This window comes from Hypanus sabinus, chromosome 7 (genome assembly GCF_030144855.1).
Source record: "Hypanus sabinus isolate sHypSab1 chromosome 7, sHypSab1.hap1, whole genome shotgun sequence".
Taxonomy (NCBI): domain Eukaryota; kingdom Metazoa; phylum Chordata; class Chondrichthyes; order Myliobatiformes; family Dasyatidae; genus Hypanus; species Hypanus sabinus.
In genome coordinates this window covers 91452990-91468550 of record NC_082712.1, presented here as the reverse complement: position 1 = coordinate 91468550, position 15561 = coordinate 91452990, and the positions used below count along the sequence as shown (strand labels likewise).

At 46.7% G+C, this 15561-nt stretch overlaps 1 protein-coding gene across 1 annotated transcript in view; it reads right to left on the bottom strand.

Annotated features, from left to right (window-relative positions):
- The window catches only part of trappc14 (trafficking protein particle complex subunit 14), a 76819-nt gene extending 63156 nt beyond the window's left edge, over positions 1-13663 (bottom strand). Inside the window, exon 1 of the mRNA XM_059975158.1 lies at positions 13289-13663. Coding sequence (XP_059831141.1) covers positions 13289-13639 — 351 coding nt within the window. The 5' untranslated portion in view covers positions 13640-13663. The remainder of the gene's footprint in view (positions 1-13288) is intronic.
- Between the last annotated feature and the right edge of the window lie 1898 nt (positions 13664-15561).

Here is a 15561-nt window from a genome sequence, read left to right as displayed (position 1 = left end):
GGCATTTTTTTAAAACACTGATCAACAGAATAGACTGTTTCCTGTCAAACTGAAAATAAATTTCTACAAATTGGTCTAAAATTATTACAGTTATTAAACACAAGGTCATTGATTAGATAATTACTCACCCACTTAAAGTCAGTATGTAATAGACGTGCCTTGGGGAGTAATTACAACCTTGAGTCTGTGTGAATAGGTCTCTGTCAGCTTTGCACATCTGGACACTGCAATTCAGCCCTTTTCAAGTATAGCCACAAATTCTTCATTGGATTGAGGTCTGGACTCTGACGTGGCCACTCCACAACGTTAACTTTGTTATTGTAAAGCCATTCCAGTGTAGCTTTGACTTTATGGAGTCATTGCCTTACTGGAAAACAAATATTCTCCCAAGTTGCAGTTCTCTTGCAGACTGCATCAGGCTTTTCCTGTATTTTGCTGCATTCATTTTACCCTCTACCTTCACAAGCCTTCCAGGGACTGCTGCAGTGAAGCATCCCCACAGCGTGATGCAGCCACCACAATGCTTCATGACAGGGATGGTGTGGTTTTGATCACGTGTGGTGTTTGGTTTACACCAAACATAGTATTTAGCCTGATGGCCAAAAAGCTCAATTTTGGTTTTTGTCAGAACATAGAACTTTCTTCAGCTGGCTTCCGAGTCTCCCACATGCCTTCTGGCAAATTTCAACTGAGATTTCATGTGAGATCCCCCCCCCCCCCCCCCCCATGTCTTTTTCTTTGCCACTCTCCCATATCTCATAAAGCTGCGACTGGTGAAGCACCTGGGCAACAGCTGTTGTGTGCACAGTCTCTCCCATTTCAGCCACTGAAACTTGTAACTCCTCCAGAGTTCTCATAGATCTCTTGGTGGCCTCCCTCACTAGTCCCCTTCTTGCACAGCATTCAGTTTTTGAGGACGGCCTGCTCTAGGCAGGTTAACAACTGTGCCATATTCTTTCAATTTCTTGATGATTGCCTTAACTGTACTCCAAAAGATATTCAGTGACTTGGAAAATTTTCTTGTATCCATCTCCTGACTTGTGCTTTTCAATAACCTTTGCCGTAGCTCTGATTTTCACTTCTGCGTAGGCTCTACGCTGTAGCGAGCATGCGTTGGTGTGCACCAAAATGCTAGTTGGCGGTGGGGTTTCTATGTCACTGTGTTGAGTTTCTTCATGAGAGACACAGACGAGGAAGTGCATTTCAAACATTTTCACATGTCAGCAGGTAGATTTGACGATTTGGTTCATCTATTTTGCGTCGGTGTACAGATGTGGCGGAGAAGCAGCAACTGGAAATGCGTAGGAGGAAATGCGATGCTACCAAGCGGACCAATCACAGTTGTTGCGGTCTGCATCGCCGCGATGCACGAGTTACTTTGGGGGGGGGGGGTGCTTGTCACCCTACGGTGTAGGCACTGCGTAGGGTATGCGGTACCTACGGTGTACATGCGACGCAGAAGTATAAATCAGGCTTTACTTGGAATGTTCTTTAGTCTTTAGGTGTAGTTTTTACCAGGATACTGACTCACCAGCATTGGACCTTCCAGATACAGGTGTATTTTCTACAATCAATTGAAACACTTTGACTGCACACAAGTCTCCAAAAAGAGACCTCCATTTAACTAATTACGTGACTTCTGAAACCAACTGGCTGCATCAGTGATGATTTGGTGTGTCATTTTAAAGGAAGTGGATACTTACGTAATCAATTATTTTGTGTTTTATATTTGTAATTAATGTAGATCACTTTGTAGAGATCTGTTTTCACTTTAACACGAGTATTTTTCTGTTGATCAGTGCCAAAAAAGCCGAATTAAATCCACTGTGATTCAATGTTGTAAAACAATAAAACATGAACATTTCCAAGGGGATGAATATTTATTATAAGCACTGTACATATATATATATATATATACACTTGTTGTAATTCATTTCTTTTTCTCTTTCTGTATTATTATGCAATGCATTGTACTGCTGCCGCAAAGTTAATAAATTTCATGATATATGCCAGTGATATGAAACCCGATTTCATCTGTAAAGAGTTTATACATTCTCCCCCTGACCACACGCTCTAGTTTCCTCCCAATTTCCAAAGACATATGGGATAGGGTTAGTGAGTTGTGGGGCATGTTGTGTTAGAACCACATCAGAGGATCGTGCTGCCAAGATAGTAAGCGGGAACTAGTGAGCTGATTTGGCACAAACCAAAACTCAGTCGGAAACTAGCTCAAAACCCATCCAAAATCCCTTCATGAAAACCACCTGGGTCCATTCCTTCCACCTCCAAGATGCCCAGAAAACTTCATCCCCATCCTTTCCTTGTCTCTCACCTCTTCCAGTTAAATTCACAATCTTTCCATCACGAAGACATTTCAAGCCCAAGCTGCACCTTCTGGGATCTCTTTGCCCCTTTTAGGGGCAACTTTGCCCAATCTTGAGTAATCACCAAGAGAAATTGCCACTAACCTATAAAGCATTCAGCCAGTTTGACCTGGTCAGATCCCAAGGTCTTCTAATTATTCCCAAAATGATACCAGTGGGGTCTTCTTAGACTTGAGTCTGTGCCTCTTAGTAACACTATTGCCTCCAGACGAAATACATTTGACTGAATCATCCACTGCCATTGAGGAATAGATGAGGTGGAAATAAGAATCAAGGAGTCACCTTCAGTGAAGACTGTATATGCCCAAGTTCTCTCCTCTGGAAAACAGCAGGTCTATACAATGTCTTGAAAGTTAGGACAAGGTTGATTGAGCTGCGAGTTTAAACCAGAGAAATGTGAGGTGTTGCACCTTGTAGGGCAAACGCAAGGAGAGGTTGATAGGGTGGTTAAGGCTGCTTATGGAATGCTTGCTTTTATTAGTCGAGGCATTGAGGTCAAGAGGTTATGCTGCAATTTTATAAAACTCTGGTTAGGCCACATCTGGAGTTTTGCATACAGTTCTGGTTGTCCCACTAGAGGAAGGATATTGAGGCTTTGGAGAGGGTGAAGAAGAGGTTTGGCAGGATGCTGCCTGCTTTCAGGGACATGTGCTATCAAACTATGGTTACTTTCTTTGGAGTGTTGGAGGCTGAGGGGAGATCTGATGGAGGTTTATATGATTATGAGAGGCATAGATAGAATAAACAGTGCAGATATGTCCAATACCAGAGGGCATGCATTGAAGGCGAAGGAATAGGAAGGATGTTTTTTTTAAACTCAGTGGTGGATGCCTGGAATGTGTTTCCTGGTATGGTAGTAGAGACAAATTCATTAGAGGCTTTTAAGAGATGTTTGGAGAGGCACAGGAATGTGAAGATGTAGGATTGTGGACATCGTGAAGGTAGAAGGAATTAGTTTTTGGAGGTTTTTTGATTTACTTTTTAAGCTGGTTTGGAACAACATTGTGGGCTGAAAGCCTGTCCCTGTGCTGCACTGTTCTGTGTTCCAAGGTTAAAAATGCATCGAGATACTTCCAACTTGCAGGGGATGAGAGGAAGTTGCAAAAAAAACTATAAATAATGTTAAACATCTCTCACCAGAGCAACGCACACAAAAAACTGAAAGAACTCAGCAGGTCAGGCAGTATATGTGGAAATGAATAATAGTTTTAAACAGATTTTTCTTCAGGACTGAGAAGGAAGGGGGAAAGACACCAGAATAAAAAGGTGTTGGGGGGATGGGATGGAGGACAGCTAGAAGGTGATAGGTGAAGCCAACATGTAGGAGGAACTCAGCAGGTCAGGCAGCATCCGTGGAAATGAGCAGTCAACGTTTCAGGCCGAGACCCTTCATCAGGACTGAAGAGGGAAGGGGCAGGGGCCCTATAAAGAAGGTGGGGGGAGGGTGGGAAGGAGAAGGCTGGTATGTACCAGGTGAAAAACCAATCAGAGGAAAGATCAAGGGGTGGGGGAGGGGAAGCAGGAAGGGGATAGGCCGGAGAGGTTAAGAAGGAATCTAAGGGGAAAGCACTATGGGTAGTATTAGAAGGCAGAATCATGAGATAGGTGATAGGCAGCTGGAAGAGGAGGTAGAGTGAAACTAGGATAGGGGAAGGGAGAGGGAGAGAATTACCAGAAGTTGGAGAATTCAGCCATGATCACAGTGAATAGCGGTGCTGGCTAGAAGGGCTGAAGGGCCTACTCCCGCACCTATTGTCTATTGAATTCGATGTTTATGCCAACATAGGTGAAGTCAGGTGGGTGGGAAAGATAATGGTCTGGAGAAGGAACAACAAGATGGCGGTGAAGAAAGGGGAGCGGTAATTATTGTTACCACTTGTGTCAGGCGTGGTCGGGGTTATAAAGCTTGGAAGCAAGCATATGACCAAACACAACCAAGCTGATCAAGATGTCAATAGAAGGGCAGGAAGAGCTGTAGCTCAATAAATAAAAAAAATTAATGTTAGGGGTCCGTGGCACAAGAAAGGCTGGGAATCTCTGCTCTAAACCCTTCCTTATCCAGTTACTTGTCTGAATGTCTTTAAAATCACTGTCATACTTATATCTACATCTTCCACTGGCAGCTCATTCCATAACCTGCTAAAGGAAATGGTACTGGTGGTGAAGCAGCATGACCTCCTAGTCTCTACCCATGAAGACAGGGAGGGGCACAAATTCAACTGGACATCAGTGGAAGTCATGGCGCAAGCAAGCCAATTCCTAATGAACTCCTTTAGCTAGAGTGTGGTGAATTCTGGGACTCCATTCTGGAGTCCAAGTGGTTGAGTATATTTAAAGCAGAGGTTGATGGGTTCTTGATTAATCAGGGTGTCAAAGTTTACACAGAGACAGCAGAAAAATAGGGTTTAGAAGGAAAATAAATCAAAGTTCAAAATACATTTATTATGAAAGTATGTAAACATTATACAACCCTGAAATTTGTCTGCTTACAGGCAGCCACAAAACAAAGAAACCCAAAAATAACCATTAAAAAAATGACAAACAACCAATGTAAAGAGAGGAAAAACAAATCGTGCAAGCAATAAAAGTAAGCAAATAGCATTCAGAATGAAAATGAGTCTGTGGACATGAAGCCTGGAGCAGTCAAAGCAGACCACAGCCTCAGCTTGACATGGAGCCCAGTAAATTTCACAAAGCCACCAGCAGATCCAGCCCAACCCTGACCTCTAGTCCTGTTACCCTGACTTTTCAATTTGGCCCAGGGTTTAAGTTGGCCAAACTACAGGCCGTTCCTCGCTCCAGGACCCAGGCCCTGTCACTTCGATACGCTCTAGGCCTGGACTCCACCACATTTCGGCCTGTGCCTGACCTTTCCAAATTGACCTGGCGCTTACATCGATCAAACCTCAGGTGTTTCCTTTGCTCTCGGGTTTGGTGGAAAGGCTTTGACTCTGCTTCACCTCCGCTTGCCTTTCCATTGTGAAGGTACGACACACAAGCTTTTGGAGGTTTTTGATATACCTTTTAGCTGGTGAGGCAAAAACATTGTGGGCCAAGGATCTGTTCTTGTGCTGGGCTGTTCTATATTCCATGTTCAAGAGGTGTTTGTGTTGTCTGGGTGATCCAAGGCCATGTGAAGAATACTTCTTCTTTGTGATCTATATCCTGTGCCTTCAGAATTGCTTTCAGAAATTCCAGTCATTGCTGCTCTGCTGTCATCCCAGCAGATGACATTGGGACAATGTCAAACTGGGATGACAATGGGAATCCATTGGATTGTCCTCTAGTCTGACATTCACCTTTTCTGATTTTGTCCTCCCTTTGCATTGCAACTCATCCTGTTGACTGCAGTTTTGCCCTATCTACAGCCTCTCCTCACTACACTGCCACTGTTTGTAAACCAGCTACCTTATCTTCAGCACTATGATATTACTTGCATTGAAAAATACACATCTCAGGACATTAGTCACACCATCCTCAACATTTTCATTGCTAATTTTGTCTGAGGTGTTACCAACATCTGCCTCCACAACCTCTCCATTAACTGTTCAGGCAGTCTGGTTACCATCCCCCTGCAACTCTAGTTTAAACCCCACTGTGCAGTATCAGGAAACCTTCTTGCCAGGATATTAGCCTTTTCCACCCCCACCTCCCCAGTTCAGATGCAAATTGTACTTTCGTAGAGGTCCTACCTTCCCTGACAGAGAATGCAATGATCCAAAAATCTTATCTCTTCCTCCAACTCCTTAGCCATGTATTAAACTGTACAATCTTCCTAGTTCTAGCCTCACTGGCATGGAGCACAACTTGGGAGGTCCTGCCCTTTACTCCTTGCAGGACCTTGTTACTCATCCATCCTAGATCAGTGGCACCCACATGGCCCACAACTTCTGGCTGTTCACCCTCTCACTTAAGAATGCTGAGGACTGAGTTCAAGATATTCCAGACCATGGCAACCGAGAGGTAAAGACCAACTGGGGATCTTGTTCTCGCCCACAGAACCCTCTATCTGTTCCCCTAACAAATCTCCTATCACCAGAGCTCGTCTCTTCTCCCCCCCCCCCTTCCCTTCTGAGTCACAGAGCCAGATTCAGCGCCAGAGACCCAACCACTGACTTGCCTCTGTTAGGTCAAACGCCCGCCAACAGTATCCAAAGTGATATACTTGTTGTTGGGGGGGGAGAGGGGTGGCCATGGTGTTACTCTGCACTGGCTTCTTAACCCCTTTCCCCTTTGATCTGAGGCATTAAGGGCAACTTTCATAAGAACCCTAAACCCTGCCTCAAAGTTAATGTTGGAAAATGGCCCTGTGGATACTTTATTTGAGCTAAGGAGCGAGATAACTGAAGCTAGATACATACCCATCTCTCAGAATTCCCTCATTCAAAGTGCATTTATTATCTAAGTATGCATACATTACACAACCTAGAGATTTGTCTCCTTACAGGTGGCCATGAACCAAAAAAAAGCATTGAGAAAAGACAAACACACACCAATGTGCAGGGGAAAAAGTATTCAAACAATAAACACAAGCAGTGTTCTGAACTGCAGTTCATGAAGAGTTTCTATTCCCAGACCCTCAGTTCAGTGCAGAGTGGATCAGCAATTGGTATGTATTTTCACCCCTCATGTAACACGCTTTTGTCTTCAGATTAGTATAATTATAATAACATAACAGTACCTTCAGCAATCTGTGTTTAGACTTAATGCTTATGTTTTGGTCTTAGAGACCCTTCGGTCCACCAACACCATGCTGACCATTTAAACTAATCCCATTCTAATCCATGTCTACACATCCTACTGCATTGGTCAAGCAGCCAACGTGATCAAAGAGCCCTCCCACCCTGCACATTCTCTCATCCCCCACCCCCCATTGGGCATAAAGTACAAAACCCTGAAAGCACACGCCACAAGTCTCCCGGGCGGCGTCCATTCCACTTTTAAAAAACGGATGGACTCTCAACCTCACAACTTGCTTCGTTATGGCCTCTCACCTTATCGCCTGCCTGCACTGCACTGCACACTCCCTGTAACCTTTCACTGCATTTTGTTCTGGTTTTTCTCTTGTATTACCGTGATGTATTGACATGATGAAGTGATCAGTGTGGGCAGTTTGCAAAACAAGTTTTTCCACTGCAGAACATGTGAGAAGGGCTTCAGGAAGGGGAAGCTGAGGGTTCAGCAGAGGGCGAGCAGTTTCAAGTTCCTGGCTGTCAACGGCTGAGGATCTATCCTGAGCCCAGCATGTTGATGCAATGACAGCAGCTATACTTCATCAGGAGTTTGAGGAGGTTTGGTATGTCACTGAAGGTCCTAGCACATTTCTACAGATGCACTATGGAGAGCATACTGACTGTTTGCCCCGGTGTGGAGGGGCCAGTGCACTGCCTCAGAAAAAACCTGCAAAACAAACCAAAAAATTGCAAACTCAGCCAGCTCCATCATTGAGGATATCTTCTAAACACCAATGCCTCAAAAAGGCACAATCTTCCCCAAAGGATTCCCATTGAGCACTTTCTCTCTTTTCATTTCTATCATCAGGGAAGGTACAGGAGATGGAAGATATACATTCAATACCAGCTTCTTACCCTCTGCCATCCAATCTCTGAATGGAAACTGAACTCGACCTACTAATTTAATTATGACTTCATGACAAATGCCAGTGATATTAAACCTGATTTTGATACCAATTTTATTCTTACCCTTCACTCACACGAGGGAATTCAAAGTGGCCAATTATTCAGATATGGGGAGGAAATTGAACTCCACTGGGAAAGCCCGTGTAGTCACAGGAAGAACACGCAAACTCCACTCACCCACATACACAGAGCAGTGGAGCACGGGATCAAACCAAGCTAGTGTCTCAACCAGCTACGCAGGTACTGCCGGTAACGCAGCACATCAAAAGCACATCTCCTAGTAATTTTTCCCAACTTGGTGTTGAACTGTGCTCTGCCAAACATTGTGGACGTGCAATGTTCGCTCTGGAAGCAAGCATCTCCCAGTGTGTTGGTTGTTCACGCAAAGGAACCACTTCACGGTATGTGTTGATGTACATGTGAAAAATTGAACCTTGAATTGTCCAAATCCATGCCCATCATACCACATGCCCTTTAGCCTCCTTGCTCCCAATCTTGGGAATTCTTTCAACAAAAATCTTAGCCATCCCAACTCTCCTGTCTTTTATAACTCTATGCAGTACCTGGCTAGGCTTTGGCCTGCTTATCCTGATGTTGTGGCAACCCACTTTCTGCGCAGGCGAACCGGCTCACAAATAGCCAGTGCACGGGGGGAGACTTTGGTAATGCACCTCTGATGCCATTTCCGCCCGGGGAGGGTGGGCGCTAGGGATTAAATGCCAGCGCCGCGAAGTTTGAGTAAACTAGTCTCAAAATGACTTACCGACCGCGTGTTGTCATTTCAGCCCTGTGTAGCACATCGCTACAGTGTTTCCTCCATGGCCTGCTGTCAACCTTTGCAACTGGCATTGGAAAAATGGAAATGGTGTCACAGCATCAATAAAAACAAACAACTGTTTGTGGACTTTAAGAAGGATAAGATGAGGGAACACACACCAATCCTCGTAGAGGGATCAGAAGTGAGCAACCTCAAGCTCCTGGGTGTCAATATCTTTGAGGATCTAACCTGGATCCAATATAGTGATGCAGCTACAAAGAAGGCACAACACCAGCTACATTTCACTAGGAGATTTGGTACATCACCAAAACCATTCACATATTTCTACATTAATACATAGAAAGCATTCTAACTGGCTGCATCACCGTCTGGTCTGGGGAGGGTAACTGCACAGGATCAAAACAAGCTGCAGAGTTGTCAGCTCCAACGTGGGCCTCCGTAGCATCCAAATCATTTCCAGGAGTGATGCTCCAAAAAGGCAGCTTCCATTATTAAGAACCCAGGTCATGCTCTCTTCTCATTGCTATCATCAGGAAGGAGGTACAGAAGCCTGAAGACACACACTCAGCAACTCAGGAACAGTTTCTTCCCCTCTGCCATCTGATTTCAGAATGAACATTGAACCCATGAACACTATCTCACTACTTTTTTTTTAAATTTCGATTTTGAACTACTTATTTAACTACTTAGTATATAGTTCAATTCTGCAGAGTATTGAGCATCTATTTAAATTAAGTAAAATACAGTGGCACAAACTTAACACTGTTCGCCATATGGCCAGCAACTTCTGCTGGATCCTCCAACATGAATCAACATCAGCATCATACTTTCTCCGTTATCTGAGAGATCTGGCTTGTCCATGAGTATTCTCGTGACAGCTACAGAAAGTATTCTAACAGGATGCATCTCAGTCTGATTTGGCAACTCTCTGCTCCGGATCAATGGAACACACAGGAAATGGTGAATACTGCCCTGTCAATTGCTCATCACGTTCTTTCATTTAGAAAGGCACTCAACGATTCAGGAACAGCTTCTTGCCCTCTGCCGACAGAATTCTGAATGGACATTGAACCCATGAACACCCCTCACTCCTTTCTTCCCCTCTCTCATCGAGGGATGAGCAAATTTCAAGTTCCTGGGTGTCAGCATCTCTGAGGATCTACCCTGAGCCCAAATGATGCAGTTACAAAGGCAGCACAACAATAGCTATATCTCATTAGGAGTTTGAAAAGATTCGAAATGTCACCAAAGACACTCGCGAATTTCTATAGATGTACTGTGAAGAGCATTCTGACTGGCAGTATCACCGTCTGGTATGGTGGGGGGAGTACGGCGCAAGATCAAAATAAGCTGCAGAAAATTGTAATCTCTAGCAGCTCCATCATAGGCACTGGCCTCCCCAGCATTGGGAACACCTTCAAGGAATGATGCCTCAAAAAGGCGGCATTCATCATTAAGGACACCCCCCACCCCCCCACTCACCCAGGTCATGCCTTGTTCTCATTGCTACCATCAGGGAGGAAGAACAGAAACTTGAAAGCATACTCAATGATTCAGTAACAGCTTCTCCCCCTCTGTCATGAGATTTCTGAGAGGACATAGAACCTGTGAACACTACCTCTTTTATTTCCCCACTACTTATTATTAAAAAATTATATGACACACACACAACAAATTTCATGACATATGCCAGTGATATTAAACCTGATTCAGTTAATCTTCAGATTGTTGCTTCAAGGCTTAGCTATATCGTTAAGGATATCCACCACTCTGGCCATCACCTCTTATCTCTTCTACATTCCAGTGGCCGTTCTCAGCAACAACTCATTTCCACTGCTGTCAGATTCCTCTTTCATATCCCCTTCCCACCATCTCTCTCGGTTATTCTGTTTTTGGCACATTATAATTTCTCTACATCGCCTCACTTTCTCACTACCCTGCTCTGCACCAAACTGCTCAATTTAATTCTTCCGATCAGTCTGGCACCAAGCTGCAGTCTCCATTGAAGTCACGTCTCAGATTTTTTTTTACATTTGTAAGAATGGTTTTGGGGATGATTTTTATTATATTTGTAGGGATGGTTCTGCAGTCAGTGTGGGAACGAAGGGCCAGGTCAGGGTTTAGGGACAAGGCATGATGGGGAGATAAAGGTCAAGCCAGGCCCAGGTCAGAGTGCTCCATGGTCAAAGTCCAGCGATCCCCGTGGACAGATGTCAGATCAATAAGTAGCTTAAGACGAACGCCAGCGAGGCTGGTAAATTGCCGAGGCTAGCGGGCACCCATGGATGAGGGTCGGTAAGCCACCACCAACATTGGCAAGGCCCGTGTGGGCAGGAGACATGAGAGACTGTTGAGCCTCCCCTCCCAAGTCAGCGAGCCCCACGATCAGAAGTCCACAGGATGTTGAAGGCGCTCCTTCCCACCTCTAGACTGCAGGTCACCCTTGGGCAAGCTCCCCCAGTCATGGTCACGACAAGCCATGGGATGGTGAAACCAGCAGCCGGTGCAAATCACAGGTCCAGAATTGGAGGTCCTGGGATCAATAACCAAGGTCGAAGCCCGTAGGTCAGAGACCAAAGTTGGCCAACCCAGAAGTAAAGGCCCGATGGTCAAAGAACTGGCGGGCCTAGAAGTTGGAAGTCTCACGTCTGCGAGACCACTGGAAGCTCGCTATATTGGCATTGGATAACTGGGCTGACCCAGCACATCCTTAGGTTGTGTTGCCTGTTAATGCAAATGACTCTTTTCACTGTATGTTTCAATGTAGATCTGATAAATAAATGAATTTGAATCTGCAGTTTTGTGCTAGGCACTGTATTCTTCACTGCATATACTATTACTGTGTATATGGTTGCATCATAGGCAATTCTTACACTCAGGAATACAAGGGAATGAAGAGAATAGTGAAGTGCAAGTAGAGAGAAGACAATGTGGTATGGAAATATCAATACAGAAAATCCTACAGAAAGTAGTGGACATGGCCCAGTCCATCACGGGTAAAGCCCTCTCCACCACTGAACACATCTTCTTGAAATGCTGCTGCATCCACCATCAGGGACACCCACACCACCACCCTGGTCATGCTCTCTTCTCGCTGCTGCCATCAGAAGGAAGGTATAGGAGCCTCAGGACTCGCACCACCAGGTTCAGTGACAGATACTACCCCTCAACCATCAGGCTCTTGAACAAAAGTGGATAACTTCACTTGCCCCCATCATTGAAATGGACTCACTTTCAAGGACTCTTCATCTCATGCTCTCGATTATTGTTTCTTCCTTTCTGCATTTGCACAGTTTGTTGTCTCCTGCACTCTGGTTGAACTCCCTAGCTGGGCGGTCAATCATTGATTCTGTTGTGGCTACTGTTCTATGGCCACACGAAAATGAATCTCAGAGTTGCATAAGGTGAGGTATATGCACTTTGATAATAAACTTTACTTTGAACTTTAGTGGGCACAGCCCTTCCCACTGCTGAAAGCATCTACAGGAGGCACTGCCTGCCTCAAGGAGGCAGCATCTACCATCAAGGATCACCAACTGGGCCGTGCCTTCTCACTGCTTGTGTCAGGCACGAGGAACCGAAGACTGAAGTCCCACACTAGCAGGTTCAGGAACACCTACTTTCCAACAGCCTTTAGGTCCTTGAACCAACATGCACCCTAACCTAACCCTACCATAGGAGCAAGACACCAAGGACCACATGCAATACCGCACACATGTTTCTAATTATAACCATGAGAAAGTCTGCAGATTCTGGAAATCCAAGCCGACACACATAGAATGCTGCAGGAACTCAGCAGGTCAGGTAGCACCTAGAGAAACAGGCAATATTTCAGGCCGAGACCCTACATCAGGACTGGACTGTTTACTGCATTTTGTGTGTGTTGCAATCTGATGGACATTCTCCTCCAACCTTTCCCACTAACCTGGCTTCACTGATCACCTTCCAGCCTGCCTTCTTCCCCACCCCTCACCTTTTCATTCCGGCATCTTCCCCTTCCATCTCATTCCTGAAGAAATGTCAGAAATGTCATTTCCATAGCTGCTGCCTGACCTGTGGAGTTCCTCTAGCATTTTGTATGTTGTACAGGTTTTTAATTGCAGTTTTGTGCTCAATAATGCATTTGGTGCCTTCACTTACCTTTAAGTCCCTCGCCACCACACTGAAGAGCTACTACCCTGCATGAAGCACCATGCTCAACCCTAACAGCTCCCTCAGCATTACATCACTATGACCACCTTGCACCACCATTGACTTTCATTCTGTGTTCGCCGTTGCAATTTAAACCGAAAATGGTTTTTTTTTGCCCTTGTAAACAATGTCTATATGATGCCGTTTCAAGTAACCTCTCCAATTCCCCTGTGCATACCTGTACTTGTACGAACTCGACTTGACAAGAGAGCTCCTCCGTGCAAAGCAAGGAACCTCACTGCATTTGGGCGATGATCCGAGCGTCAAGGGCATCCGGGCCCCGGTACTGTACTCACCTGATTCCTGCACCCAGCGTCCTCGCAGCGGCCTGCGCCGTGAGTGAGGAGGGCCCGGCACTCCCTGAAGCCTCGCTCCTCCGGCTCGTCCTCCTCTACCTGTTCCCGGGCGGGGCCCAGGCCGGCTGACGGGCCAGGGCACACGCTGGCCAGCGCCGAGAGGGAGGAGGCCAGCCGGCGCCAGCTCAGGCCGGCCGCCTCATTCTCCGGCACCCGGCAGCGCACCACCAACACAAAGCGGACGGTCTCGCCCAGGTAGAGGTGACTCCGGCGGGGCAGGCTCCTGTAGCGACTGTAGTCGGCCACCTGGCCGCAGGGGAAGTACATCAGGTACTCGCATTGCGACTCCATCGGCACGGCGCCCGCCCGCCCCTCTCCCGGTCGCTCTCCGTATCTGCCAATCTCTACGGGTCACCTAGCAACCGGCCGTCCCCCAGATCGTATCCGCCACATGATTGGACCGCTGGGAAGCAAGTCGGGCCCAGGGTGGCGTCGGATTGGAAGCAGCGCAGCTTGTCAACTCGGGTCACCGAGCAACGGGTGGTTTGAGGGCGGTTCCATTGGTCTGATTGGATATCTGTGCAGCAGTCAATTCAGTCACCCAGCAATGGGCGGTTTCAGGGCGTCTTCATCGGTCTGATTGGATATCTGCGCAGCCAGTCAACCGTTTCACCAGGTAATAGGCGGTCCCAGGACCGCTCCACGACGGAGAGCCGAGCAGCCGGTGAGTCCCAGACGGTCGATTGGAGAATTGCACTGTCAATCATCCCCAGTCACCCGGCAACGGCGGCTGGGTGGCAGGGGCGAGGGGTAGGGACTGTGGCCAGTGAATCCGACCCGGTTACCATGCCAACGTGGCGGCGTGCCCTAACCATCCACCCCGCCGACCTTCCTCACCGGATGGTCCACCCGCTTCCCGTTACCTGGCAACAGCCGGTTGACTCTGGAAAACAGTACAGTCGACGTTTCAGGCCGAGCAAGGCTGGAGAGAAAAGGACGAGTGGGGTAGGGAGAGAGAAACAAAGGTGATGGGTGAAACCAGGAGTGGAGGTGCGAACTGAAGAGCTGGGAAGTTGATCGGTGAAAGAGATATATAGGGTGTCCGATGGGAGAGGACAGAGGCCATGGAAGAAAGGGCGGGGAGAGGGGAACCAGAGGGAGGAGATGGGCAAGTAAGAGAGAGAAAAGAGAATGGAGGGCGAGAAACATTACCAGAAGTTTGAGAAATCGATGTTCATGTCCTCAGGTTGGAGGCTACCCAGATGGGATGTAAGATGTTGCTCCTCCAACTTGAGTCTTATCTCAGTGCAATGGAGGAGGCCATGGACTGACATGTCGGAATGAGAATGGAAGGTGGAGCTAAAATGGGTGGCTACTGGTACTACCCTGCAGCACTGGGTACAGTAAATACAGTAGATGACCTCGACAGACTCACAGGTGAAGTGTCGTCTCACCTGGAAGGACTGTTTGGGGCCCTGAATGGTAGTGAGGGAGGAGGTGTACGGGCAGGTGTAGCACTTGTTCTGCTTGCAAGGATAAGTCCCAGGAGGGACGAATGGACAAAGTAGTCACATAGGCAGTGATCCTTGCGGAAAGCAGAAAGTATGGTGGGGGAGGGAAAGATATGCTTGGTGGTGGGGTCCCATTAGAAATGGCAGAAGTTACAGAGAATTATGTGCTGGATGCGAAAGTTGGTGGGGTGGTAGGTAAGGACAAGAGGAACTCTCTCAGGTGGGGTAGTAGGAGGATGGGGTGAGGGCAGACATGCAGGAAATGGAAGAGATGTGGTTGAGGGCAGTGTTGATGGTGGAGGAAGGGAAGCCCTTTTCTTTGAAGAAGGAGGACATTTCCTTTGTTCTGGAACAAAAAGCCTCATCCTGAGAACAGATGTGGCAGAGACAGGAATCGAGAGAAGGGGATAGCATTTTTACAATTAAACAGGGTGGGAAGAGGTATAGTCCAGGTAGCTGTGAGAGTCCGTGGGTTGATTGATCAGTGAGACCCGATTTAGACTGGGAGACTGCACCTACACTCTGTTCACAGAAAAAAACGGGATTTCCCAGTATCCATCCATTTTCAATCCACCCCATTCCTATTCTCACATGTCACTCCATGGCCTCCTCTACTGTCACGTTGACACCTTATATTCCAAATGGGTAGCCTCCAACCTGATGGTATGAATACGATTTCTGGAACTTCTGGTAATGCTTTTCCCATTCCCCTTTGCAGTTTCCCTCTCTCACCTTACCTGCTCATCCCCTTCCTCTGGTGCT